The 26,368-nt window shown below is 37.9% G+C and overlaps 1 protein-coding gene across 1 annotated transcript in view; it reads left to right on the top strand.

The window, feature by feature from the left end:
- Positions 1-26,368, top strand: part of LOC117371886 (UPF0606 protein KIAA1549L-like) — a 74,838-nt gene that overhangs the window by 32,002 nt on the left and 16,468 nt on the right. The window contains exons 3-12 of the mRNA XM_033967561.2: positions 780-1,640; positions 2,691-2,806; positions 5,864-6,086; positions 10,076-10,209; positions 12,444-12,612; positions 17,141-17,200; positions 18,201-18,361; positions 21,554-21,725; positions 22,107-22,267; positions 23,611-23,646. Coding sequence (XP_033823452.2) covers positions 780-1,640; positions 2,691-2,806; positions 5,864-6,086; positions 10,076-10,209; positions 12,444-12,612; positions 17,141-17,200; positions 18,201-18,361; positions 21,554-21,725; positions 22,107-22,267; positions 23,611-23,646 — 2,093 coding nt within the window. The remainder of the gene's footprint in view (positions 1-779; positions 1,641-2,690; positions 2,807-5,863; positions 6,087-10,075; positions 10,210-12,443; positions 12,613-17,140; positions 17,201-18,200; positions 18,362-21,553; positions 21,726-22,106; positions 22,268-23,610; positions 23,647-26,368) is intronic.

Here is a 26,368-nt window from a genome sequence, read left to right as displayed (position 1 = left end):
AGATCGTTCTCTTTGATGCACTGATTGGAAGACAAGATTGGTGTTATATAATTTCATTTATTGTAATGCATTGTATTTTTTATCATATAAATTGATTATGAAGCAGTAACCAGAGCAAATACCTGTGTCATACATTTCTCACAGTTCATTTTAATCTAGTTTTCCTCAATATTTCAAATAAAATACAGTGTAGGCTGGTTTCATCTAAATTAAAGCACTTGTAAATCAGCTCAAGGTATTACGAGGTGAACCTGGCTCCTTTTCAGTTCGAGGAGATAGATCACATTTGCTCTGTCTCCTCTCATTGACTTCCACTTATGTCAATATTCAGTCAGAAGATGGGGTTTGCACATTGAAGTCAGAATTTAATTTCTTATGCAAAAGTAGATGGACTGAACACTTGGACCATAAATCCAAACTTCTGTATTCTGGTTTGGGCTCATTTATGCCCATAAAACGTCAGGGTCACACTACAATCGAAATAGAACAATTCTAAATCTGTTATTGTGTGTTTGTTATGTTTTGGGCTTTTCTTAAGTTTAAAGTAAAAAAAAAAACCTAAAACACAACTAAAGCAGTTGAAATTCAGCTTTAATTGACCACTCATGTTGCCTTGATTATGATGATAGAAAGTGCATACATAATAAACAGACAAAGGGTGATCAGTGTCAATGAGATGAAATGTAAAATTGTATTCATGGTCTATTTCTATGGGCAACTATACTAAACTACTTAAATTTAATTTAAAAAACATGTAATGTTCTGGTCTTTTCTCTCAGATGATTCAGTGGGCAGCCTGCCAGCCTGGGATCTCCCCACTGTCCCAGAGTCACTTCTGTCCACAGTGGGCGACCATGACCTCACCCTGCCTGCAAACGTCACCAGCCCATTCTCCACATACCAATGGAACACCACAGCACCGGCAAAACCAAAAACCACCTCCACAGACTCTCAGACTACCACCATTACTACTACTATCACACCAAATGTCTCTCTGACAACTATAACTACAGCAACGCAGGCTTTAACTACAACACCTACATCAACAACTGTATCCACTATTGCTACTTCACCTGCCACTGACGCTGTGACGAGTGATGGGCTGCTTTTAACAACGGTAACCATGACAACGCCCTCGACCAGCACTACAGCTGTGGCAGATTTTGAGAAAGCTACAAATATTACCTCAAGCTCTGTTGATGCAACCACAACTGCAACTGAAGCACCAATCACTACTCTCAACTTAACCACTACTACACAACCTACCACCACCATGGCCACAACAACCACACCGGTCCCTACTACTACTACTACTACTACTACTACTACTACTACTACTACTACCCCTGACCCAGCAACTACTACCACAACTACTATAGCTACAACTACTACTACCACTACAGCAGCAACTACAGCAACAACCACTGAGCCACCTACAACTACCACAACCACTACTACAACTACTACTGATACTATTACCACTACCACACCATCTACTACTACAACACAGGCTCCTACCACTACTCTCTTTATTCAAACTACTCCTCCTCCAACTACGACCACAGAACCACCATCCAGCACTAGCATTGAAGAAAGCGTTCTGCCATGCAACATCACTGAGAAGTACTACGTCAAAACAGGTAGTATTTTTTGGGCAAAAATCAAACATATATTTCTTTTAGATTTTATATTTTTATATAGATGGAGGTCTACTAATGGAGAGCTGCATTTGTTGTTCTTACATTCACACATTCACCCAGATGTTATCTAACACTAGACATGGAAAATCCATTCATCTTAATTAAAGGGGACAGTATCTCAATTGGTAGAGTATTTGTCCACTCATCCAAAGGTTGACAGTTCGAATCCTGCTCTCAACATAAACATCACTGTTAGAGCAGTCAGATCCACTGATCCACACGTTCATTCGTTTCCAAGTCCCACAAAGTCATTGTGTCCTTGAGTAAGACACTTAACCCATCTCGTCCCCTGTGTCTGCAGACACTGGTGTATGAATGGGTGAGTGGTTCCTTGATGTAATGCCCTTTGAGCGCCTAGATGGTGGAAAAGGCTTATTTAAAAATGTGACCATTTACCAAAATAACCTTTCCAGTTTTTTCTTCATTTATTACCTTTTGTCAACCACATGAATCTAAAAGGGAACTATCAAGCTCCTGGGCATGTAAAACTAAAGGGAAAGTTATAACTCATAAATTCTGGGAAGAATCAATGTCAGTTTGTTCATCTAACTCCCAAATAAAAACATAACACTAAAATTGACAGTGTTTTTAATAGGCCTTTTTAATGCTTGATTACAAGTTCATCTCATTATTCATACTATCCATGATCCAGGAAATAAATGGGAAGAATATAAATTCAGAAAAATTATGTAGGCCACGCACAGTGGGAAATGTGTGCACAGAGCCAATGCACAACAGTAATAATCACTACTTCTTCTATTTAATATCCGAAGCTAACACACAAAGTAGGTAATGTGTGCCCATGCTGTAATTACATGCTGCAAATTAATTAAAAGTGGCACAATGCAGGAGTAGATTTTCCTGAGGCACAGTTTCAGATTATTAACTGTAGATGCTTAGATTTCATTACCGAAACCCTGATATTAAAGCCTTTTTCTGGTCAGCAAGTTTTCAAAGTCCTGGATAATGTTTTGTTTTTTTTCCTTCTAGTTTTGTCACTTGAGCTGCGCAAAAATCGCCTGGACCTAATCCTGAAGCAGAATTTGTCTAAAGGACTGAGCCATGCCCTTCAGAGGGCCCTCAATGACTCTTCAGCATACGCACAGGTGAGTCGGATTTACAGGGCACAGCCAACATACATTTCACATATTATTTCACATATATTTTTGGGTGACCACCTGTTCTTCCTTTGGTTGTTCTGCACAGCCGTTTAGGCCCGTGTCCTTCGTCCCAGTTATTTATGATGCCACATTAAATATAAAAGTGAGATTTGTTTGCATTATGATTGAAAATTGAAAATCATATGGATTTATTCCAGTTATAATCTATGATCTTAAATTACCATTCCATACAATTTGTTCCTCTTTTTCTACAGTGGCCAGCCTTTAGGCATTAATACAGTATGATTCCAAATACAGAAGTAAAAACGCTGCTGATGGCTTTGTACATGACTGAATCTTGTATGTGTATATGCATATCTATATGTATCAAGTCATCGAGATATTTTAACCAGTAATGAAACATATCCGTTTTTGTACTTAAGGCTTACATTTGATTGCTTCTTGAAGCAGCACCACTCCTTGACTCATGCCAACAGTTTAGTCTGAGTCATGCCATTTTACTTAAAGATGCAATTATAGCACCACTCTATTTAAATTTTCCCAAGAATCCGATAGAGGAGGAATAAATAATTGGAAGCATGTAAGTCTGATGAAAATTGGTGGTTTTATTTTTGCATTAGACAGACTAACAAAATACCTTTGCTCCTTTTAATGACAGAGGTAGGGTTTTTAAAATGTACTGCAGTTTTGGAGTGTTGTTTACATTCCTGCTCTTGCCCCCTTGTCCATCTTGCCTATATTAGATTTCTGCCTTATATGTTTTACCGTATTGATTTAGTGCAGAGCTGTCTGTCTCTCCTGACTGTCAGCTTGCCTGTGGTGCTTCTCGCCTCTACGCGTCCACCTGCCTGGATTCATGTCTCTGTCAGTCTGTCTTCCGCTGCTGCCTTTCGCTATTTTTATCCTGTTGTTTGTGAGCCTGCACAGGGAGTGACTCAGAGTCTCTGAGCTCCAGTCCACTTTCATCTGCGCCCTACAACGCGCTGATGCAAACATTCACCAAACCACTCCTCTGCATTAGATAACACGCAGCATCACTGGGTAATGTTGGCCTATTGGAGGAACAGCAAGGTACAGCAAATTGCAGGGTGCTTAAAATGACAATTCATTGCGTTCTAATTCATACTAGCATACATTTGTCAGTATTTTAGGAGTCACATATTGAAATATTAAAACTCTGGACTCTAATACTAATGCTTTGCTATTTAGTTAAAAGGCAAGGTAAGGCAAGTTTATTTGTATTGCATAATTCATACACAAAGTAATTCAAAGTGCTTTACAAAATAAGAAAGACATTCAAATCACAATACAAACAAATCCAAACATAAATAATCATCATAAAATGAACATTAAAATAGAAGAGTGCAGAATAAAAACCTTTCAGTTGAATGCACAGCTAAACAGAACTGTTTTGAGCCTGGATTTAAACATTGCTATAGTAAAGGCCTACATATCTCATATCTTCAGGAAGACTGTTATTACCATAGACTTAACATGGTAAGTCTAATTTTTCACTTTTGAGTTTGTAGCTGTCTGAGACATAGGTTAATATCTAAACATCTTCCATCTTTTCTGTTCAGTGTGGCAACTCGCTGTAATAATTATAATGCATTCTGCACTGTGCGTGGTCCTTTATGTGGCGACTTTTAAAAAATAGCAGTCTCTCGATGTTTGCCTGGGATTTTTAAAATAACAAACATAAAAAGGCGAGAAAAAGAAGGCAAGGTCATATTGTGGTGTTGTTACATCCACAGTTGTTTTTCATATAAGCACACACTGGTCCAATAACAGAAGCACCTTCTTCAGGGGTCTCTGTGCATGTGGCTTTCTGAAAAACACTGCATCTTATTACCACACTCTCATTACTGTGAAATGAAATAATGATGCTCTAAAAAGCTATTTGATTCCATTTAATGAGCTGACAATAACTATTGACTGTTTATGACTAAATTACTTAAGTAGTTGGACACTGCACAGGTTCAAGCCAGAGCATGTTGAGGTTATCAGATAAATTGTACTTTGAACTTTCACCATATATATATATATATATATATATATATATATATATATATATATATATATATATATATATATATATATATATATATATATATATATATATATATATATATAGATAGATAGATAGATAGATAGATAGATAGATAGATAGATAGATAGATAGATAGCAATAAAAACATATGTAACTACAATGTCAATTACAAATAGGATTTTTGAAATAAAAATGTTGAATATGTTGTATATGTTTTCTATACAGAACAGGAATGGAGTAAAGCAAGAATGAATCCTTGTGAATCAATACTAAACATGTTTTGTGGTTTAAAGACATTTACTAGAACAGTGCGGTCTGACCATCTTATTTGGTAGTGAAAAGACGAGGAAAGAATAAGAAACAGTTTCATCAAAAGCAACTTTTTCTCTAAGAATAGTTCCCAGGGGCCCACAGTGCACACAGCAGTGAAGCATGAGGAAGAGTAGCCATAAGAGCCTCAGCTGCAGCGATGAAGGATGAGAGGTGGGAAAATGCTCTACAAATACAAGCTTCGACTCGGCTGATTCTTGTTTGGATGTTCTTTTTTTCCAGAACACAGTTACTCAGATTTATGAGGGTGGCATGCTCCGGCTTAAAAAAACATGCCCTCAAGTAAGATACAGCAAGTCCAAGGATTAACTACTCTATTTAAACTTGATAAATATTCATAGCTGAGGATGCATTTGCATTCTGTACACAGGCTTTTAAGTTATGTTGCAGAACAAGATGTATGAGATAAAATATTATATTATATCCACATTGTACCCAGCTTTTTTCCTCTCATATTTGTTTGACTCACTTTCAAATGTGTCCAATATGAATCCAGCAAATTAATGTTTATGTTCCTTATTTTATTTATAAATCACGCTATAGATGGTAAACCAGTCATATGTGGAGGCATTGACCCTCATAATGGTACAGCTGCTGTTCAGATCTGCCTTCACACTACATCCTCTATTCATTGTATCAAGTAATGCATGTGTTGTTCACAGGTGGAGCGCGATGACTGTGGCCCCCATAATGTGACCTTGGTTTACTATGTGACCAGTGGTAAAACTGTCTACATCGCTTCTGTGGTGGTTGAGGCTCTGAATGTCTATGGATTTGACAAGTTGTTGTCAGAAATACGGCAGCACACTCCACTGGTCAAGGCTGTGCTGGTCCCTGTGGCAGCATTGATGCCTAATCCCAGCATCCATCTGCAGCTCAAAACAGGTGAGTGCATGGCCTGTACACACGCTCAGACTTCATAAACAAAATGCACAATACATTTGCAATGAATCAGTTTGTATTAAGATTAATATAGATACCCCATGCATTTTATGTAATCAAAGACATATTTAAGGTGGTTTTGCTTGTTGAAAGTTTATTTTGGTCTTTCATGATATAAAAATGTTATGTATTTATTTATTTATTTAGCACTTGCTAAAAAGTACAGTTCATAGAAACAGGTTTGAAATGAGCAGTCAAACAATAAAAAAAGGCATGTGTATAATGAACAAAAGTTGTATCATGTACATGAGTGTGTAGAAGCCAGAAAGGCAAACAAACAAACAAGGCATTTCAAATGTTGATTATATGCATCAGGCCATTTATAAAAATGGTCACATTTATATGGCATAGTTCTACCTTCAGTGGACACTAAAAGCACTTTACATCAGGGAACCACTCGCCCGTTCACCTATACCAGTTCATGCAGATACTTGGGGCAAGGCAGGTTAAGTGTCTTGCCCAAGGACACAACCACAGTACACACCTATGGGGACTGCTAGCACAACTTGTGAGCACAACTTGCTCTGCTCTATCAACTTTGCTAATGCTGAGAGTGTATTTTGAGCTGCCAACTTTCTAATCAGTCTATGGACGTTAACTACAAACTGAGCTACTGCCACCCATATATCATTCAAAGAAAAGTTCCCCTATTTCTTTCTTACACAAGTCAGTCCTTTACACTGTCTTTCTGCTGGTGGTGGTTGGTTAGCCATATTCATCCAGGACTTGAAAGGATCGGAAGAGGGGGAGAGATGGAGTTGCAGTAGGAAGTGTTGAGCTGGATACACTAGGGGAGAGTGGAGCACAGCCCAATTTAGAAAATTCTGATTACATGTCTCTTCCCCTCTGCTCCCCTTTTATACCCTAAATCCCATACAAAACTCCATCACTGCAGAGCTAAACCAGATTGGTCTATTTGTTTTGTCAGCCTTTTAAGCTTCTTAAAACCCTGCACACACACTTCTAAATGGAGCCCTGTGGGAAAAAGGGAAAAAATCTGCATTACAAAGATTGACAGGCTTATTTTGTACAGCTAATGTTAACTTGAGGTCACTGTACCTTCCTCTGCTGAACTTTTACATTCTGATTTGCCTTGTCAAATTTGATATAAGCTACTTGTTATAGCAGATAGAACCATATCCCATTTAAGTGACTTCCAGCAATTGACACAACTCTGTGCTGCTGATTTGACATCATTTGGAGTCTATGATCACAAAATCTGCAATTCCCCAGCCAGCTGTGTGTTTGGCAGACTACAGACTGCAGTACTGTCAAAGGACAGATTTTCTAAGGTAATTAATAAGTAGTGCTATTATAGTGAAGGTAGGGTATGCAAGATTTATATTTTGTAAATTTCATAAATATGATCCATTAATCAGTGCTAGTGCAACCTCTGCAGCCCAGTGAGTGTATTCTCGAGTTTTTGAGCTTTTACATGAGGCGCGATAGGGCTCTGAGAATAGGAAAGACATGTCTGTCCTCAGTGTGCTGGTCATGGCACTGGCAACTCAACCTCAGTTGTAATTGCTGTTCCTTTTCTAAACCAGTAAAAGTGCAGGCTGCATACCCTCATTCTCTCTCCCATGCCTGGATAAACGGAAGGGCGTAAAAATAGCCAATATGTTAATTACTGCAGCCGAGACAGATGATCTGTGGTAATCCCAACACTGAAAACTTTAAGAACAGAAGACTAAAGTCGTTTTCACACTGCCACTAGTTAGGTTGATGTAAAAGAGCATTCGCTATGAGGGCGGCATACTTGGGCCTGGTGACCGTACTCAGGCCAACCTACACAGTCCATGGTCACAGTAAAAATACTTGGAATTGGGCGAAAAAGCGTTCGGATCATGTTTATTTGTATGACTGGGCGCTGAAGAACTACTGTTTGATGCGTTCGTCTGACGAGGCAATTTGGATCAATTTCATATCAGCAACACATCTCCTCCTGCCTCTGTCTGTGCAGCCTGGGTCTGTCTGTGTGTCATTAAAAAAAAAAGTTCTCCTTTGCCACCAGCATGTACAGTCCTCACAGTGTATTTACCCACAGGTGAAAGAAAAGTCCACTATGTATGGGGGAAGCAAGCATATGCCTGCGTATTCACAGACTCTGTCTGCTTGAAGCGTGTTGTCATAGAAATACGTTTATCAGCTGGTCACTGATCAGGCCTCTCGTGTGGCTCCTGGTGTGTGTTTGGGGTGAATGAACAAGGCTGACCCAAAAGTTAAGTAAACAGAGCTAAATCTAGTGTGCAGTGGGGCCACTCCAGCGGGCACTAATGTGTGAAAACTGCCTAAGGGTGTGTTTACATTTGTCCTGGTTTTGGCCCATTTTGAGACCTAATGTAGATTGACTTTAGGCCCATTCTAGTCCTGGTTTGGTTCTGGTCTGGTATTAGTTTAGTTTCAAGTTTAGTCCCTGATTATTCAAAATTTTCATATAGTGATTATGCAAGTGTGAACATACCCTAAGGCTCATTTACAAAAGCAAGTGTAGTGGACTGGACTGGTACAGTAACTTATACTGGTTGCAGCTCTCTTAAGGCCTGGTTGAAATTAAAACCAATTAGACTGCTTATTGCTTTCTTACAGCTCTTTTAATAGGCTGCTGACAAAGATGTATATTATTGAACATTGTAGCTAAAAGATTTAGAACTGTTATGTTTCACATTGCTTATCACATATAAACATTTGCAATAAGAGCTCTAGCTCAGACACGGTTTGCACAAATAATTGCTCTCATGTTCCCATTTCTATTGACAGACAAAGTGCACATAATTACATAACTGACATGTTTTTGTGTGTAATTGATAGGCACAGTTGTTAGAATACAGTTGTTTACAAAGTGGCCACTTGATAAAAAATCTATAACAGGCTTTCAGCTCACAAATAATTTAATGCAGTTAGTCTCAGTACATTGTGTGTAGTTAACAACTATCAGTATGACGTGTCCCAGGATACAGAGGACATTCTTATGAAGCTGCTCTTAACTTGAATAGGCTCTATCTTTACAGCCCTGTCATTTTACAGCTGATTCAGACAGAGGACAGAGTGGAGAGTGAGGACACACATCATTTAATAACATGCTCTATAATCTGTGGATGGACTCAATATTGTTTACCCTGATCCTCAGCACTGATGCTGAAAAAGAATTCTTTTGGTTGTTCTCACCGGCCGGTATAATCCTCTTTCACTACTTACGTTTGTTGCTTTCAGTCACAGACGTAATGAAACACTACTTTAATTATACCACCAGCACAGTTTCCAGAAGCAACCCGATTAAGTTCATTGAAAGTTTTAAACCTGTTTCTTTTACTTATACATTTGACAGGTCTGCACATTTGTGTAGCAATTAAATATAATTCCCATTAGGACCACACAGTATAATGCAAATTCATACCTGACTGAAATCCTCTGTATAAGATTCAGCCTGGTATTCACACCTTCCTCTGCTTTTCAGACAGACCTGAGCAAAATCAAACTTCTCTCACCTCAGATTGACAGCGTTTAGTGCTTTGCTCATTGACTTTGCAAAAGCTTGTTTTGTTTTTCTGTCTTTCTATACATATAAATCACCATGTTTGTTTTGATACCAACAGGCATTTATCCGAATAATCTGCCTATCAGTCACACTCAACTAAACTCAGGGAGATAAGACCTTACCCCAGACTACACATTTTCTTTGTATAGGAAAAGTATAGTTTTGTGTTGCCCAGGGAATAAAATATATTTATTAGGATATTTTATTTTTTTCCGTGCTAGACAATTCTACGTTTTCCTTATTGTGATCCTGATTTAGCCCTGATAAATCCTGGTTTAGTTTCAGTCTTCTGTTTTGACTGGCGATTACATACCTTTTGTGTCGTCTTAATGGACTAAAATCCGTCTGTAATATGGTCCATGTTATATTAATCTTGTCTATTTATTCTCTACAGTTTTGAGGTTTGTCGGCCCAACAGACCACATTTACTCCTGCAGTTTTGTCCAAACACTCGAGCAAAGGCTGGAAAATGCATTCGATGAGGCCCAAGACAAAGTGCTGGAGACGTACGACAGGCTCAGTGTGGAGGTAGGTTGCACTTTGGGCGACACATGGACTATTTTTAGTGTAAGATTCAGACAGCCAAGTGTGTCAGATTTACTTGTACATGCTAATGAGGGTAATGTGTCTAATGAGCCTGTGCTATAAGCCTCAAACTGTTAAACTCTGCTACACTGTTACACGCATTCATCCAGTTCATTGTGTTGTATTATGTAAATTAAAGCAGGTGCAGGCAACATTTTTCAGCAAATGGTCTTTTTATTAGGTAGAGTTTATTTGAACACAAAGAGAAATCAGCTATGTAAAACTCTGACTGAAAGATTATTGGGTATCTTGCTAAGAAATGAAATTGTTGCAATTTACAATGTAAACCAATTTTATATTACAAGGAAATGTGTTGCCTTGAACATCTATTCTTTATCACAGTGGATTATTGCAGTCGAGGTTTGATAAGGCTATTGTGAACAGGTAACTACCAAAGTATAATTTCATTTGAATCAATACAGAGATTCACTGGGGATGGACTGATGGTATTTGGCTACTGGCTCTGATCCAGAAAATATACGGGATCCAATACTGGTTCCAGGATATCGGTTATAAATCACAGGGTTAGCCATTTAATGTAATTAGACTATTTACTGTATATTGTTGTCTCAGAGGTCTCATAATGTTGAAACTTATACTTATGCAAAACTGTGTCATAGTTTCTTGCCAAAAATATAAAACATATTTTGGACTTTTAAGGGGAGAAATGTCTACTTTCTCCTTCTGATGATTCCCCTTCATCAGAAATTTAAAGCCAAACTGAAAAAGCTAGAACAATGCATCTCTAAAATAAAATATCAATTGAATAGGAATATGAATACATCACATACATTCACAGAGAGTAACTGTTATCTCTACTATTTTTAGTCAGTCACTGTTAACTCATATTTGAACTCTCTCTCTTTCACACACGATTTACAGAGAGAGACCATCATCTTCGTCATCATCATAAGTAGGTCTCGGCATGGAGCAGCAGATATAGGGCCCATTCATAATTCATCCTCTGAAATATTTACACTTATGGCCTGTGTGTGTGTTAGAATAATTTCTCATATCTTGTTTCATCCATGCATTATGGTGACTCACTGACATTATTTTTAAAGTAGCACACTGGCCCTTTTCATAGACATTGTTTATTTAAAGTGTCATACTATGTCTGGGGCATAGGATTACTAGGCAGGCGTAGTAAGAACTGTATCTGTGTATGCATATAGTGAATTATACATCTTCTCTAGAACTGTAGAAAGCTGAAGAAATATAGTATTATGTTTGTAAATATGGTAAATCAAAACAAAAGCAACCTCTGAGGTGATATTGACCCTAAGCTGAAATCCTCATTAAAATATACAGTACTGATATCATGATGTAACCAAGTGAAACCAAGACCCATTAATAATCCTACTCTAAATGCAGCTATACCAGTGTCCTTGTTTATCTTTCCCCTTGTATTACATTAGAATGACTTTGGTGTAAAGTAGAATAACCAAAATCTATTTCGTAATGTCAGTCCATTAGACCATTTCAAGTCTGCTGCGTACTTCTGGCCAATGTCAAACAGATGGTCTTGTTTCTTTATAGTTCTCATCAGATGGCAGTGCAATCAAATGAGACGTTTGTCATAACAGCTCCGCAGAAGTGTCCATCCTCATTAAATTTTATACAATTTGTGACAATAAAGCAGTTAGGGTCAAATTGTGCACTCATCTCAATTTGTTTTGGGTAATCATTATTGACATGTTTTTCCAAGTTCCTATTTACATTTTTATGTCGTAGATTCTAGACTATTTGGTTTATACAGTTTACAATAAAGAGTCAACACAGAGAATGATCACTTTATATTACATCGTGTAGAATAGTTATTGTGTTGCTTATCAGAAAAATGCAAGTTTGTGAAAGTGGTATAAATCTTTTATCGCTTATGAACCTAAAACAAAACAACAGATAAGTAAAATTGAATTCTGTTTTTACACTTTTACACTTTTACACTTATTCATAAATGCATTTGAGCCATTTTAAAAAGACACTCTTTGTGTAGCAACGTTTTCAAAAGCATGTGTGTAATTTTACTGCAAACAAATTATGATTCCATCCCTCCTTGATAAAACCCACTATACATTATTTTCATTTACAATATCTGTAGAAGATGGTAACAAGAAGAGAAATTGCTGTTTTTGAACTCTTCATTTGTGAAATAATGTTTATGCATTTCTCCACAGATCCTCAGCGTTCACCAGGATCCCGGCTCTCCCTCGGTCTCTCTCATCTACCTTGTGAAAAACCAAGGGGTCATTCTCAATGGGACCATCTCAAGTGGGCTCCTGAACCAGCTGACTGCGGAGCTGGTGGGATACTTCCTCTTCTACCCGCCCCTCATCATTGCAGAGCGTGAGTAAACTACACACTGTTATGTCCAGAGGGGCAGCTGTGGCGTTGACACGTTGGTCTAATTAACGATCAGCTTTGAGCAGTGAGGTCATCTGGCAAACTTGTGTGGATATTTTGAGAGGCCAGCAGCCACATGAGTTGGCATCGCAGCCAGTGGACATTTAAGCTCATTTAGCTCATGGCTCCAAACATCCAAATTCGAATTATTATGGGCATAAATTATTCTACACATAAATAGTGTTCAGTATGAAATTCCTAAATTTGGTCCCACAAATAAATCCCTATCTGCTGCAGTTATTATTGGTGTGTGTGAACTACTGTTTTGCTATTTCGCTAATCAATTAATCTGTTTATTATTTTTGAGAATAGAGTAATCATTAGATATCAAAAAGTTGTAAATAGGATTTTTACTACATTTTAATTCCAGGGAGTCATGGTCTCTGTCAGGATTTGAGAGTCTGTGTTTAATCTAGAAATCAGTTATGAATTTTAAATTATTTATAAATTATAATGATCATTTAATTCAATAACTGTAACTTCTGGCAGCTACAGTGCAAATATAGTAGCGTGAGTTCTGTAATAGTGTGGCCAAAATGTGCCCAGAATCAACAGTAGAGGAGGAGGCTCTCGCTCTGAAAAGAACAGGGTGTTTTCTGAAGTGCTCACCAGACTGAGGTGGCATAAACGCCCGGCAGCTCTGCGCCATTTTAGTCTTGACACAGAGAGATGTCCTGGAAAAACCCAGAAATCTATGGTTAAAGCTTCCTTTGGTAATGAGGCCAATGCACTGTCTTCAACCGCGTGGACAGCCGTTTGAGTCCTTGTGCTCATTTTGTGTCATTGCATAACCTTTATTTTGCTCTGGTTTGTGTGCTATGCTGAGACAGACTTCACAGCACATGTACGAAGCCTCACACTGCACTGACTGCTGACTCCACAGGCCCCTGCATGATTCATGGCACTTTTGACCTGCTTTGATTGCAAAAGTCAGCACTAGATTTCCTCATTGTCATTTTTAGTCAATAAGGAGAATTATAGCCTAGTGCAGTCACTTGCCCCACAAATCAGTATCAGCTATTACAGTGTTCCAGTTTGGTGGTTAAGAAACACTGAATTACAGAAACAAAAGTGATTAATGGTGTAATTATCTAATGATTCATTTGGGGAGCATTTGAAACATAACCCCCTTGCCTCACTAATTACAGTACAGTTAATTGCGTTACCCTAATATAGTGCAGCTTAAGGTGCCAAAAACTAGAAAGACACCAATAAAAACACAAAAAACTAAGCATTTTTCAAGTAAGCTCTTTGCATGCATATTCACTTCCCAACCCTCTATTTGGGAACCACTGCTTGATAAATAGCCATTTTAAAACAACCTCTAAATCACACTAATCGTTGCAAAATCTACTAGTAAGTCTGACCGTTGTTGTTTTGGAATTCATCATCAAGATATGCATAATTGCAGAGTGTAATTGTCCATAAAATATTATTGAAGGTTCTTTTAAATCGCCACTTGAGTAGTTCCCCCCTGTTTGATAATGTGCATGATCAACTACTCAAAATCAGTGAGAACTTTTGCAATTCATCTATATTAAAATTAATTAATTTAGTGACTAGCGCATTCAAACAAAATCAAACTTTGCACGTTTAATGATGCAACTTATTGTTACATTGCACCATCTTCACCACGATCAGATATAGAACAACCAACCCATCAAAAAGACTGCATCTAGAAGGCCATATGGGGAAAATCATATGCCAAAACAATATGCAAATCACTGCACTTTGGGAGGCTGGAGATGTGCTGTGTCAACCTCAAAAGAACATTCATATCAATACAACTCTAATAGCACAAGGTTAATGTAGCGTTTTGGCATTTCCTTGTCTCTAGTTCTGCTCTGTATGCCATGAGCTCCTCTAAATGAAAAGGCCATTTTCTGTCTGTGATGCTTCATTTAGCAGCAGGCGAAGACACATTTGAGCGACACCTTGACATTACAAAACTGAGTGAAAGACCAGTGACCTCAGAGATGAGCACATGATCTTGTCCCACTGCAGCCATCTGTGCCTGGAGTGAGACAAACAGCTGTACGCATCCTTTCGCCCGAATCCTGCCTAGGGCCAGTGTCGACCATGGCCCTGAATGAGCTAATTTTAGCCCCACTGAGATTAGATTAGTATCTGTTTGTGTGCGTGCTATCAACACCCCAGGGCTCTACATCACACTTAAATCGGTGTTGTGGAAAACAGTTGTTCTCGCAAAACAGAAACCTAATTGAGGTTGTATTTTTGGTGTTGAGGTAATATTGTCGGATAGTTATGAAATCTAAAATAATTTATATAATAATCTAAAATTATTTGTATTGATTAGTTTGTTGATTAGTAGGATCACAGTGAAAGGTGAGGTTTAGAGAGATTCTCAGCAAAGATAAATGATAATATTCTGATGGTTTTATGGAATATTATAATAATTACCATATTGCGTTATTGTTCAATAAATGATAGCTGGATCTAAATATTTCAGGGGTCAGTATTTATTGTGTGTATAGTTTCATCGCAAAAGTGGAGACATTTTTGTTATTTTTGTTTTAATATGAAAAAAGCTATTGATTGTTGAAAAAGTTACTTCTATGGCGAATTATTGGTTTATTCTGCTATTTTCTTTGTTGCAGCTCAAGCCTTTAAATGATACTGTCTATTTAAATAATGGTTTACTTTGATTATCCTGCTTTTTATTGTGTATGTGGCTTAAAGTAGTTTAAAAATGACCATTTATCGCAGTTGCCATATATCGCCCTTCAAAATGTGTTATCATGTCAGGCCTATATTATAACATGATGAGGTTTAATAGGGTGTTCCCAACCCCCTCAAAATATTATTTAGGGGTTTACTATGCTACACATTAATTTGATGAATAAACGAAATGTTAAAACGATCTTTTCTGAAACAAATAAAGACTTTTGACAAGGCTAAACACAACAAATCTTACTGTTTTTTTTTGTTTTGTTTTGTTTTGTCTCCGTGATTGTTTTAGGTGAGGTCAGAATCCAGAGTTTGCTAAATAAAACAACATGAATGCAAAGAGGACCAGATCCAAGCTTCTTGTCTGGGAAACCAAAGGATCACATTAAGTATTAACTCTGATCACAGTAGAACTTAAATAACAAAAAAAATGTTTAAAGTCTGAGATACACACATCAGTGCTACTTATGAGAGAAAAAATCTGTTTCACTGATCATAGCATTTCCATTAACATGCAAAGAAAAAACTAGAGCAGTTGATTGAGTTTGTATTGTTTCAGCAAATGATTATCCCTCTGACTTGTGCACAGTTACCTCAGTGGATTTGTCTCACATGATCTCCTCTTGTTGAGCAGAAGCTTCACAGGTCACAGTTTCAGGCTTAACCTCAGCACTCACTCTGTTTATGTAAACTTGCGAAGTTCAGGAAGAAGGCAGTGAATTTTAATGCACTCACGTACAGCACACAGGGCCAGAGCACAAACACACAATGCTATTAACAGATATGGATCAACTCAAGTACACCTTTCTACTGCTTAGAAAAGACAGACTGAGCAGAGGGGAAGGGGGAAGAAGTAGGTTGACAGATGAACATGAGGCTCAAAGAGAGCTGTAGACAAAAATAGATCTTGTATTGTCTTCAAGAAAATCTGTTGTTTGCAGCCACAATATGTTTTGTTTTCTAACCATTTTAAAATCGCCAAAGCACATTATTAGTTTGTCAATTTTGTTTACTGACAATAGCAATAAAGCTTTCTTTCTGATTCTAATTCTGTTTCTCTGTAATGCAATGCAATTTTTGACTTTTTCGTTTATGGAAATAATAGTGGGCTCCAACATGTAATCTGTCTGCTACACACAAATCAGACTGCATATGATGTTTAGATGAAAAGACTGAAAAAGCATATAAGCACAGTTATATAAATTGATATAAATTGCTGTATGAACAACAGATATGTTTTGAATTGAACCCAGAATGTGAAGTGCAAGCCTGAATTCATGGATGAATAAATGCGAGGCAATTTCAAAACTCAATTTCAGAGCGAACAGCCTGAGTGTAGCAAGTAATTTGCCTTGTAGTTTTAGGCGAAAAGGAAATTATGAGTTATGGGCTGAAACTTTCATCAAACGATACAGACCTTAAATAAACCCATGGCAACCATCAACTAGCAAAATTAAAAAGGCCAGTGCTACAAAGTATAGTGTGAATCATTTTACAGCTGTACAGGATAATTACAAATGATGCACATTAACTTTTTTGTAGTCCAGTGGGAGACAAAACAGTGCATATTCTCCAATAGATGTGGATTAAGGGTTACAGACATGGATGTATTGTCTCCTACTTGAGTTGAGGTTTGAATCTTCACTTTTAAAACAACATAACCACAATTGCAAATATCTGAATTCAAGTTGTCCTTCTATATACAAACCCTATTCAAACGTACTTCTCAGTTTATTTAGTTCCCCATAATAACTCCTCTTTTTGTGTTTGTTTTTCTGTGCAGCCCTTGAATACCATAATCTCAACACATCGACCGCAACCAAGAACTATTGGGTCATAACAGGTAAGTAGATTTTGCTTTTGTACAGTGTGTGGAGGGTGATCAGTGCTAATCAAGAGATGCATCGATTTGACTAAACTACAGTTAGTAAACCTTTCTAACTCTGGCGCTGGTGCAGCTCAGCAGAATATCCTTTCCCCACTGTGCTACCTCCCCTCTCCTCTGTGCTCTATGCTGCTGTTTTCCAGTTAAGAAGTATTGATGTATAATTCACTGCTTCCTGACTGGGGCACAGAGCTGGATCACTTCACATCATATCATTGTCAGATGCGACCAGGGCTCTGACATCTGTTTAGTATCCTGGTTGCCACACATATTTGAATTATATAATCATTCAAATTTTACTAAATGTATACATTTTGTGGAGTAGGCTAATGTCATAATGTCAGTTCTTTTTAAATAGTATAGTTAGTTTTACATGTTTATGTTTTGTCAATAGAATGTGCAACAACTTATGATTTTTGCTATCTCATGTGGATACACAGTCTAGGAATTGGGGGAGCATTTCCTGAAAATATTTGAGGAAAGGATTAATGTGGTTTAAAGCTAAAAATGTTGTTTGTCTTTGAGGCTTTAGGTTTCTTCTAAGTTGCATCTGCTGCCAAATCACTTTACATTCCCTGCAACACTCCTGCTAATTATATGCAAATCAGTAATCTGAGGAGTGTAGAATCAGTTAAGATACAGACGATATAAGATACAGTTGGAGTGGAGATTTTTCCTTGTTCTTTGGTTAAAGCAGGTAACTCTCCACACTAAGCCAGGAGGGGACTGTGGTTGATGCATTTGTCACTGCAGCTGTTCTAAAGGTTTCTGGATGAGCAGCTTTTAAATGGATTGGCCCATCACATTGTTCTTTGTATTGTCCCATTCATCTCCTTTCCTCTAAGCACTGCGGCTGTCTTGATGCGATCCCCTTATGTATTCTCTCTCCTCACGTATCTACCTTCTCACACTGGACACCTCTGCACCTCTGAACCCCCTTCTCTGTCTCTCCACACAGTGATCCAGGATGTAGACAGCTCCTCCCTGGAGGCTAACTACCAGAGCTTTGCTAGTCTCATGGAGCAGAGGCTGGCTGAGCTCTTCCTGGTGGCAGGAAGACAAGGCTCCCAGACCACTCGCTCCCGCCGTGCCACTACTGTTGGGAGCTACACTGTGCAGGTTTGTCTACTGCCCCTTTACAGATCGGTCCGTACACATATGATTGGACTGAAACTTCTGCAAACCTCAAGACACAAGGTTTCTCATGGAATTTACTGAAGATACTAATTTGCAATAATAAGAACATTTATGGTTATTTGTTCCATTCAGTTCCATTTGTAATGCAATTTACAGCATCATAATGAAAATATAATTATTCAAGATTGGATGTGCAGAAGAAGTGGTCTTCCAGATACAGTGGGGCAAAAAAGTGTTTGGTCAGCCACTGATTGTGTAAGTTTTACCGCTTAAAAAGATGAGAGAGGCCTGTAATTTTCATCATAGGTACACTTCAACTATGAGAGACAGAATGGGGAGAAAGAATCCAGGAAATGGCATTGTCTGATTTTTTAAGAATTTATTTGTAAATTATGGTGGAAAATAAGTATTTGGTCAATAATAAAAGTTAATCTCAATACTTTGTTATATACGTAAGTCTCCACACGGTTTTCACACACTGTTGCTGGTAGTTTGGCCCATTCCTCCATACAGATCTCCTCTAGAGCAGTGATGTTTTGGGGATGTTGCTGGGCAATACATTCAACTCCCTCCAAAGATTTTCTATGGAGTTGAGATCTGGAGACTGGCTAGGCCACTCCAGGACCTTGAAATGCTTCTTACGAAGTCACTCCTTCGTTGCCCGGGCGGTGTGTTTGGGATCATTGTCATACTGAAAGACCCAGCCACATTTCATCTTCAATGCCCTTGCTGATGGAATGAGGTTTTCACTCGAAATCTCACGATGCATGGCCCCATTCATCCTTTCCTTTACACGGATCAGTCGTCCTGGTCTCTTTGCAGAAAAATAGCCCCAAAGTATGATGTTTCCACCCCTATGCTTCACAGTAGGTATGGTGTTCTTTGGATGCAACTCAGCATTATTTTTTCTCCAAACACGACAAGTTAAATTTTTACTAAATAGTTCTATTTTGGTTTCATCTGACCATATGACGTTCTCCAAATCCTCTTCTGGATCATCCAAAATGCTCTCTAGCAAACTTCAGACGGGCCTGGACATGTACTGTCTTAAGCAGGGGGACACGTCTGGTACTGATTCACTAGGTCCGACCGTGTGGTTCTGGGATTTTTGCTCAGCCTTCTTGTGATCATTTTTACCCCGCGGGGTGAGAGCTTACGTGGAGCCCCAGATCGAGGGAGATTATCAGTGGTCTTGTATGTTTCCCATTTTCTAATAATTACTCCCACAGTTGATATCTTCACACCAAGCTATTGCAGATTCAGTCTTCCCAACCTGGTGTAGGTCTACAATTTTGTTTCTGGTGTCCTTTGACAGACTTAAAGAAGAAGTTACAGGTCTGCCAGAAATCTTGCTTGGTTGTAGGTGACCAAATACTTATTTTACCAAAGAATTTACCAATTCAATATGATTTCTTGGATTCTTTCCCCCCTTTCTGTCTGGACCTATGATGAAAATTACAGGGCTCTCTCATCTTTTTAAGTGGGAGAACTTGCACAATACTTTTTTACCCTACTGTATATACTAAGTAACCAAAAACCCAACAGCCACAGTCCAAAACTGGAATTTTTGAGTAAACACTACACATCCGATTTACGAGCATGGGAAAGTCAAATCAATGAAAAGCTTTTAATGAAAAGGATACTCATATAATTAATTCAAGCTGGGTTTGACCACCAAAACATGATACTCTCTGTTGAGAAAGATAAATAAGACTTTGCAAAACTATGTGCATCATGGCTCAAGAATCAGCACCATAGACAGCTCCTGTGGCCAGGCAAGTTATAACTGAAGAGGGCTTTTCTTGATTCATGACAGTGTTTTTTGTATCAACATTATTCCTCTAATATATGTGTTTGTATGTATATGTATGTATGTATGTATATATGTATATATATATGTGTGTGTGTGTGTATGTATTGTATATATGTATATTTTTCCATATTTATGTTCATTACTTCAGAAAAGAACAAATCATTAATATGATTATATTCAACATATGATAAATTCTGCCTTCACTTACTCAACATGATACCCTTTCATATCAAACAGCAATTAAAGAAGAGTGGAATGAAAAAATGCCATCCAATTAACTTTGTGCTTTCTCGTATCATCTGGTGACATTTAAATTCACAAAAGCCCCAGTCAGAAATTAGCTTCAGCTGTTGTTGCTATTTCCATTATATTGAACTGATTATTAATTAATTGACTGAATAGACCAGCAGATTGTGTAGTTATTAGTCGCTCCCCTGATTATATCTTACTCATGTCTTGGACTCGAAATTGCTTTGGAAACTTGTAGAGATAAGTGTACTTTACTCCTGGAGCCCACCTAATCCTCTCCTCTGTGTTTGTTGTTTTGTCAATTTTTTTCAAATTCAAGAGAGCAACTTCCTGGTTTTGCCATTAGATTGCCTTAAGGTTTTATGAGAAGTTAGATGAGTCCTTTTTATCACCATAGTGATGCAGGAGGAAGTAACTCAAATGTGTATAGCGCAAAGGGGGGAGGACCAGCCATTTAATAACACGTCCCTTCTTTTTATGACAAAATCAAATGATCAAACTTGATTAAAGCGTGTGATGTGTTGGCCATATTAAAAATGTGTTTGATGTACGATGAAGAGGAAATTGGGGTTTCAAGTGGCTCAGTTATCCTCGAGTGTCTCGGCAGAGTGTACTTATCTGGTCTGTATGAAAAGTAAGCTAGACGATGGTGAATTCTGATTGGGGAGGGTGCTGTGTTATCGTTCTATACCAAGGGCATGTTAAGAGATAAGAGATGGGATTGGGTGCAATATGGGATTCTATATATCTTGGTTTGATGGTGTGAGGTCTAGATATATGGCTCTATAGGCACTTTTACACTGCCTCCTAATCCAGCAAATTACCCATGTTTCATTTTAACTGAAAGGAACGATTTCTCTGTGTGAGCATATTTTACTGATAAAAGTAGTTACAGAAATATGGCTGACCATAATAGTTGCACTGTTTATTATCAGATTAAACTACTTAAGCAAATGCAGTAAAGGAATTATGTTCAAGTGCTATTCACTGAAAGATTTGAACTTTATAAATATGCATAAACTATTTGTGATCATATTTATTATTTTGTCTTATTTCCTTCTATATACAAAATGTACACTATTGTAAAAAGTATTTTTGTCTTGTCTTGTCAGATGGTTAGCATTCGTCGTTTGCCTGGCCCTAAAAATCCAGCTGAAATGACCTACTACACCCAGCACAATGGAGCACCCATCACCGGGACTACTGCAGCCAAGACCCTGAGCAGCCTGGACTCCCAAACCATGGCTCTGACCTTGGGATATTTTGTACAAGTCCAGGCTGAACGTGAGTTTTATTATTAAAACAAAACATAATACATTTCATTGAAATAATATAGGAATATCTGTTTCTTCAAGATCTGCTGAATTTGTAGTGAAGTTGTTAACTAACACCACCCGAGGATCTCTCCTGTTGAAAATAATACTCGGAATCAGAATAAGCAAACTGAGAGGCAATCAAATATTTACCCAAATGGTTTGGAGGATTATATAACATGATTTTCTACATTACAAACTGATCAATATTAGTAGAAGCACCAAACAACATTAACATTTCATTTGTATTTGTGTCAAAACAAGAATGAAGGTTGTATAAAAAACACAGAACTGCTGAATTATTAAGATAATTTAAAAAAATCTTAATTATTGTATTTGTGTGTTTGTGCAGCTGTAGTAAAGACCCCACCCAGTGACCTCTGGATTATGGCTGTCCTCACCCCTCTCTTCTTGTTGATGGTGGTTATCGGGATGGTGGCCTACATTATCTGTAAAAGGAACAGAGTCATATTTAAAACAGGCCCATTCAGAAACTTCAAGTCCCGCTCCAAGGTAAGAGATGAACACTTAAACACTATTACGTTTCATAAATGTCTTCTACCCCTCCCACTCTTCTCCTCTTGTCTGTCTTCTAATCTCCACACACCAAATAGACATGACTGCACATTCAAATCTAGTGTGAAAATTGAAGCAATATTACATAAGGTGTGTCACATCACATTTCAAAGTGATTGTGTTACGACAGTCCTTCTGGTCCCTAAACTAAGAGCCATCTGCGGCAGTTTCACTGTCTCTGTCCAGTAGCCTCTGGTCAAGGATAATCATGTGTGATAAAAAAGACCAATCAGCAAAAAGAAAGTGGGCATTGTTGAAGGACAAAACCAAACCTAAGGCAAAATCTTATACATGTGAGTCACCAGCTAATTACATCATTCTTGTCAAATGAATGTGATTTATTTCAAGGGTTGGCTATGTCTGAGTGAAGAGGTAAACAAGCTGGACTCAGACCAAACTTGTTAGTCCACAAGTGTTTTGTTGGAGCGTGTCTGAGCCCTGTGCTGGAATAGGCTCAGATTGGCGACCTGATTAGGTTTCCTCTCCACCGTCTGAGGTGCACTCCAGGATTGCAGTCGTCCTTTAGTTTACTTAAGGTTGCACAGACTTTTGAAGCCAACTTTGTATAAATATTTAAGATTATTATCCCACACTTTATTTTTAAAGCAGACATAGCAATCTGGTACTTCAGTCATGTATGAAGAATATATCTGCTTTTGGCAGGCTGCCGAGAAACCCAGCACTAGCAGCAGCATTCCTGCTGGGCCTATTCAAAATGGTGAAGCTATTAAAAGCACCATTTATGGCTGCCAAGATACAGATCTGAGACTCATATCTGTGTATTTTCAAACTTTTAATATTCAATCAAATATATGTTCATTTAAGGTACACTATTTAACTCGCTTTTAACCATGTAGATGTTATTTTGCTTGGAATGTTGGCATTCCGTATCTGTTGAAGGCAGATTCTCCTGGGCCATTACTTGCTTTTTCGAAGAAAGAGAAGTTTAGTGCCACACAGAAAAATTACAGGAAAAGCTATAACATCTCCATAGATATGAAGGTGCACCTTTCAGTAAACCAATTTTAGCTTAATATAACACAGTTATATAACTCTTTCAGCTCTACTCTGCAGTGATTATACTGATGTGATAGAGACCTGACCAAATCTTTACTCCTTTACTCAACAGCAATCTAGTTATTGTTTCAAGTAAAAAATAAAACTTATTTTCTAATAATAATACAAAGCCCACTCTTTCATTTAACAAAACCCTATTGTCTATTGCCTGCTTCTCTTGTTCTTTCCTTTGACCTTTCCCCTTTGTCCCTCTCTCTGTTTAGACGTCATATCGCAGAGAGGGCAGTTACCACCACCAGGTACCTCCCGTCGCTATGTTTGTTTGAATACAGGAATGTATGAAAGCATATTGCTGCATTCATTGTCTTTGCTTGGCTTTTTTCTTAGTCTGTGATTTCTTTCTCAAATCCTGGAAACCCTCCTAAAATAGTGTGAATCTTTGTGCTGTGTGCTCTTGTTGAAGGGTAGATTTTTACATGTGGCTGCTTGAACGTGACTTATTCCTTTGTCCTCCCTGACCACTGGAGATCAATACTTAGGTGGGAGGAGTGTATAAACTATAATAGGGGCGTTAAAATTCACAGACACGATCTATAAGCATTGTATTGTTTTGTTTGAGACAAAAGCCTGAATAAATAAGGAACTCCCATTTCAGGCAAATTAGGGCAATTTGTCGGCCCATATACTATATTTTAGGTTTTTACTAAATAGAACAACTAAACACTTATGAACCAAGGCAGTGTATTTAGCCCCAGTGTCTCCAATAGATCAAAAGTGGGCATGCAAAACAAATAGGAAAGTATTTATGGTCTGAAAGCAGCATCAGAAGCACATGGGGATGGTCCCTGTGGCTCAGACTGCTCTGGTGGGATATGCCAGCTGGTGTTCACTTATTTTTAGGATGGTTGTTCCCTCATACATATCACCATCATGAAATACAGACTTCATAACTGGAAAAAGACATATTAAAATGTTCAACTGGTGTGTTGGTTGTCTAGGCATTCTATTGAAGCCTGATGGCCTTTAGGCAAAGTAGAGAAACAGTTTGCAGTCATTCTTTATTTCTCTGATAAATCAGCATGCTTTTATTCTTTGTTATATCTTACCAGCTGTTTATGGCTTTTTTTCTGGTAGATTTAGCCTACTTCATACCGCTCACTGCTGTCTCAGTTTTAGCAGCATTTTTAAGCATCTGAATGATGCTTAAGGATAACCAAATGCTATAGAATTCTTAGAATTATCAACTTTGCCTGTTACATACATATGTAACAGGCTTTATAAACAAAAAACAAAAAAAAGAATGAGAGAAGGAATGGGATTTCATGTTGGCCAAAACTATACCACAACAAGCAACATTTGTGTCCAACTTATAAATTACATTGAAATGTTTCGGTTATAACTTATTTTCCACGCTGTGAGGATGTGTTTGTTTTCTTAATGCTCTTTAAACACATGTTTTGTAATGCAAGAGGCTGCATACATATTTAATGACTCCCAAACTAAGAGCTATTCACAAGTGGTGCCATGAGGCTACTATTACTTATCCACAAATACATTTAGGCTCCTCTAATGAAAAGACAGTTAACTGATTTATGATCCATTCCAGTAGAAGTGATGTTTGCAGGATTAATATTATTTTTTAAAAATGTTTTAAATTAAATACATAAGAAGAGTTTTTGTTCATTTATTTCTCTTTGGCAGCCGTTAATTGCACTTGGGGAATTGTCATTTTCCTATAATGCACTTTGGCTTTCATCACCTCACTGGGTAGACTATCTTTGGATCAATACCGTGGCCTGATGAGGTGTGCGTTTGGGCATTTAAGAGCTATTGTGCCGAGTTCAACTTAACTGAGAGTCTGGAACATTGCTCTGAATTTCCCCTTCTGTTCTTATTCTCTATAGTTGCAGATTGCCAAATATATTCCTTGTAGTACTGTATTACGATAGGGGTGGATTCAGCACAAGCAGTAATCCATAATATTTAATTTGTTAGCGGTTCATTGGATGCTCCTATGTCCTTTGTGGCTGAGATCTGAAGGTCTCAAACTATTTTACATTTTGCTGCTTCATAGCCCACCTGGCCCTGAGGAGGTTTATTTAACGCCTTCAACTTCTAATGCTGTTTGTGCCTCATTTCAGATACATAGATTCTTTGGGAATCTTTTAGAAAGCACTTCAGCGTCCTCCCAGCTCTATCTGAATTTAAATCAATATGGCCGCCAGGGGAGTAGAGCATATCTTGTCCATCTGCTGCACCTCATCAAGCCACTGTTGGCTGTTGCTCAAGTTAAAATTAGACATCTTTGTGATGGGGCAAGCAGGGAAAATGAGTGTCTGTAATGCGCTAGTGCGGCAGGGTATGACATGTAAGTGATCAATGCTTTCTTGTCAATCACTGTATGCCACTTGTAATATGTCTAAACATTTTTAACTGAGTGGACAAAAAAGTCAGATGTTATGTTTCAAATATGTTTTTCACCATTGTACTTTACAAAGAAAAGAGGAATGTTGGGGGAAAAGTTTGGTCGTTGTAACAGAAAAAAAAAAAAGAAAAATTGGATCTAACATTTACCACTGAACTACCAAGTCAGATTGTTTTAAACCAATTATCAGTATACTTGGTCATTTTGCATGTATAGCTGCTAAGACAAGACTGCATTTTCATTTCCCTTGACTTAAATGACTTAATTTATTTATAGCCCATAGCCCTATGAGATTAAAGAGTACTGTCTGTATTACTACTCGTGTTCAGATTATGAAGCTCTAAAGGGAGACTGATTGACTCCTAATTGCAAACAATCTCAGGGGAGCAATTTTGTGTATGTGATATCCCAAGGGAAAGTGGCAGTGGGCTCTATGGATAGAAAGCTCATAAATGATCAGGTCTTTAAACTAAAAGAAAAAATGTTGTATACAGTGTGAACAGGCAAACATCACCAATAGTAATGCTTGACCGAAACACGTCACTTAACAAGTCTGAAAAACTAGCTAATGATTTGAAAGTGACAGATCAGACAGG

This window comes from Periophthalmus magnuspinnatus, chromosome 6, assembly GCF_009829125.3.
Source record: "Periophthalmus magnuspinnatus isolate fPerMag1 chromosome 6, fPerMag1.2.pri, whole genome shotgun sequence".
In the NCBI taxonomy this organism is placed as follows: Eukaryota; Metazoa; Chordata; class Actinopteri; order Gobiiformes; family Gobiidae; genus Periophthalmus; species Periophthalmus magnuspinnatus.
The sequence above is the reverse complement of the archived record's forward strand: the minus strand, read 5'-3'. Positions and strand labels throughout refer to the sequence as shown.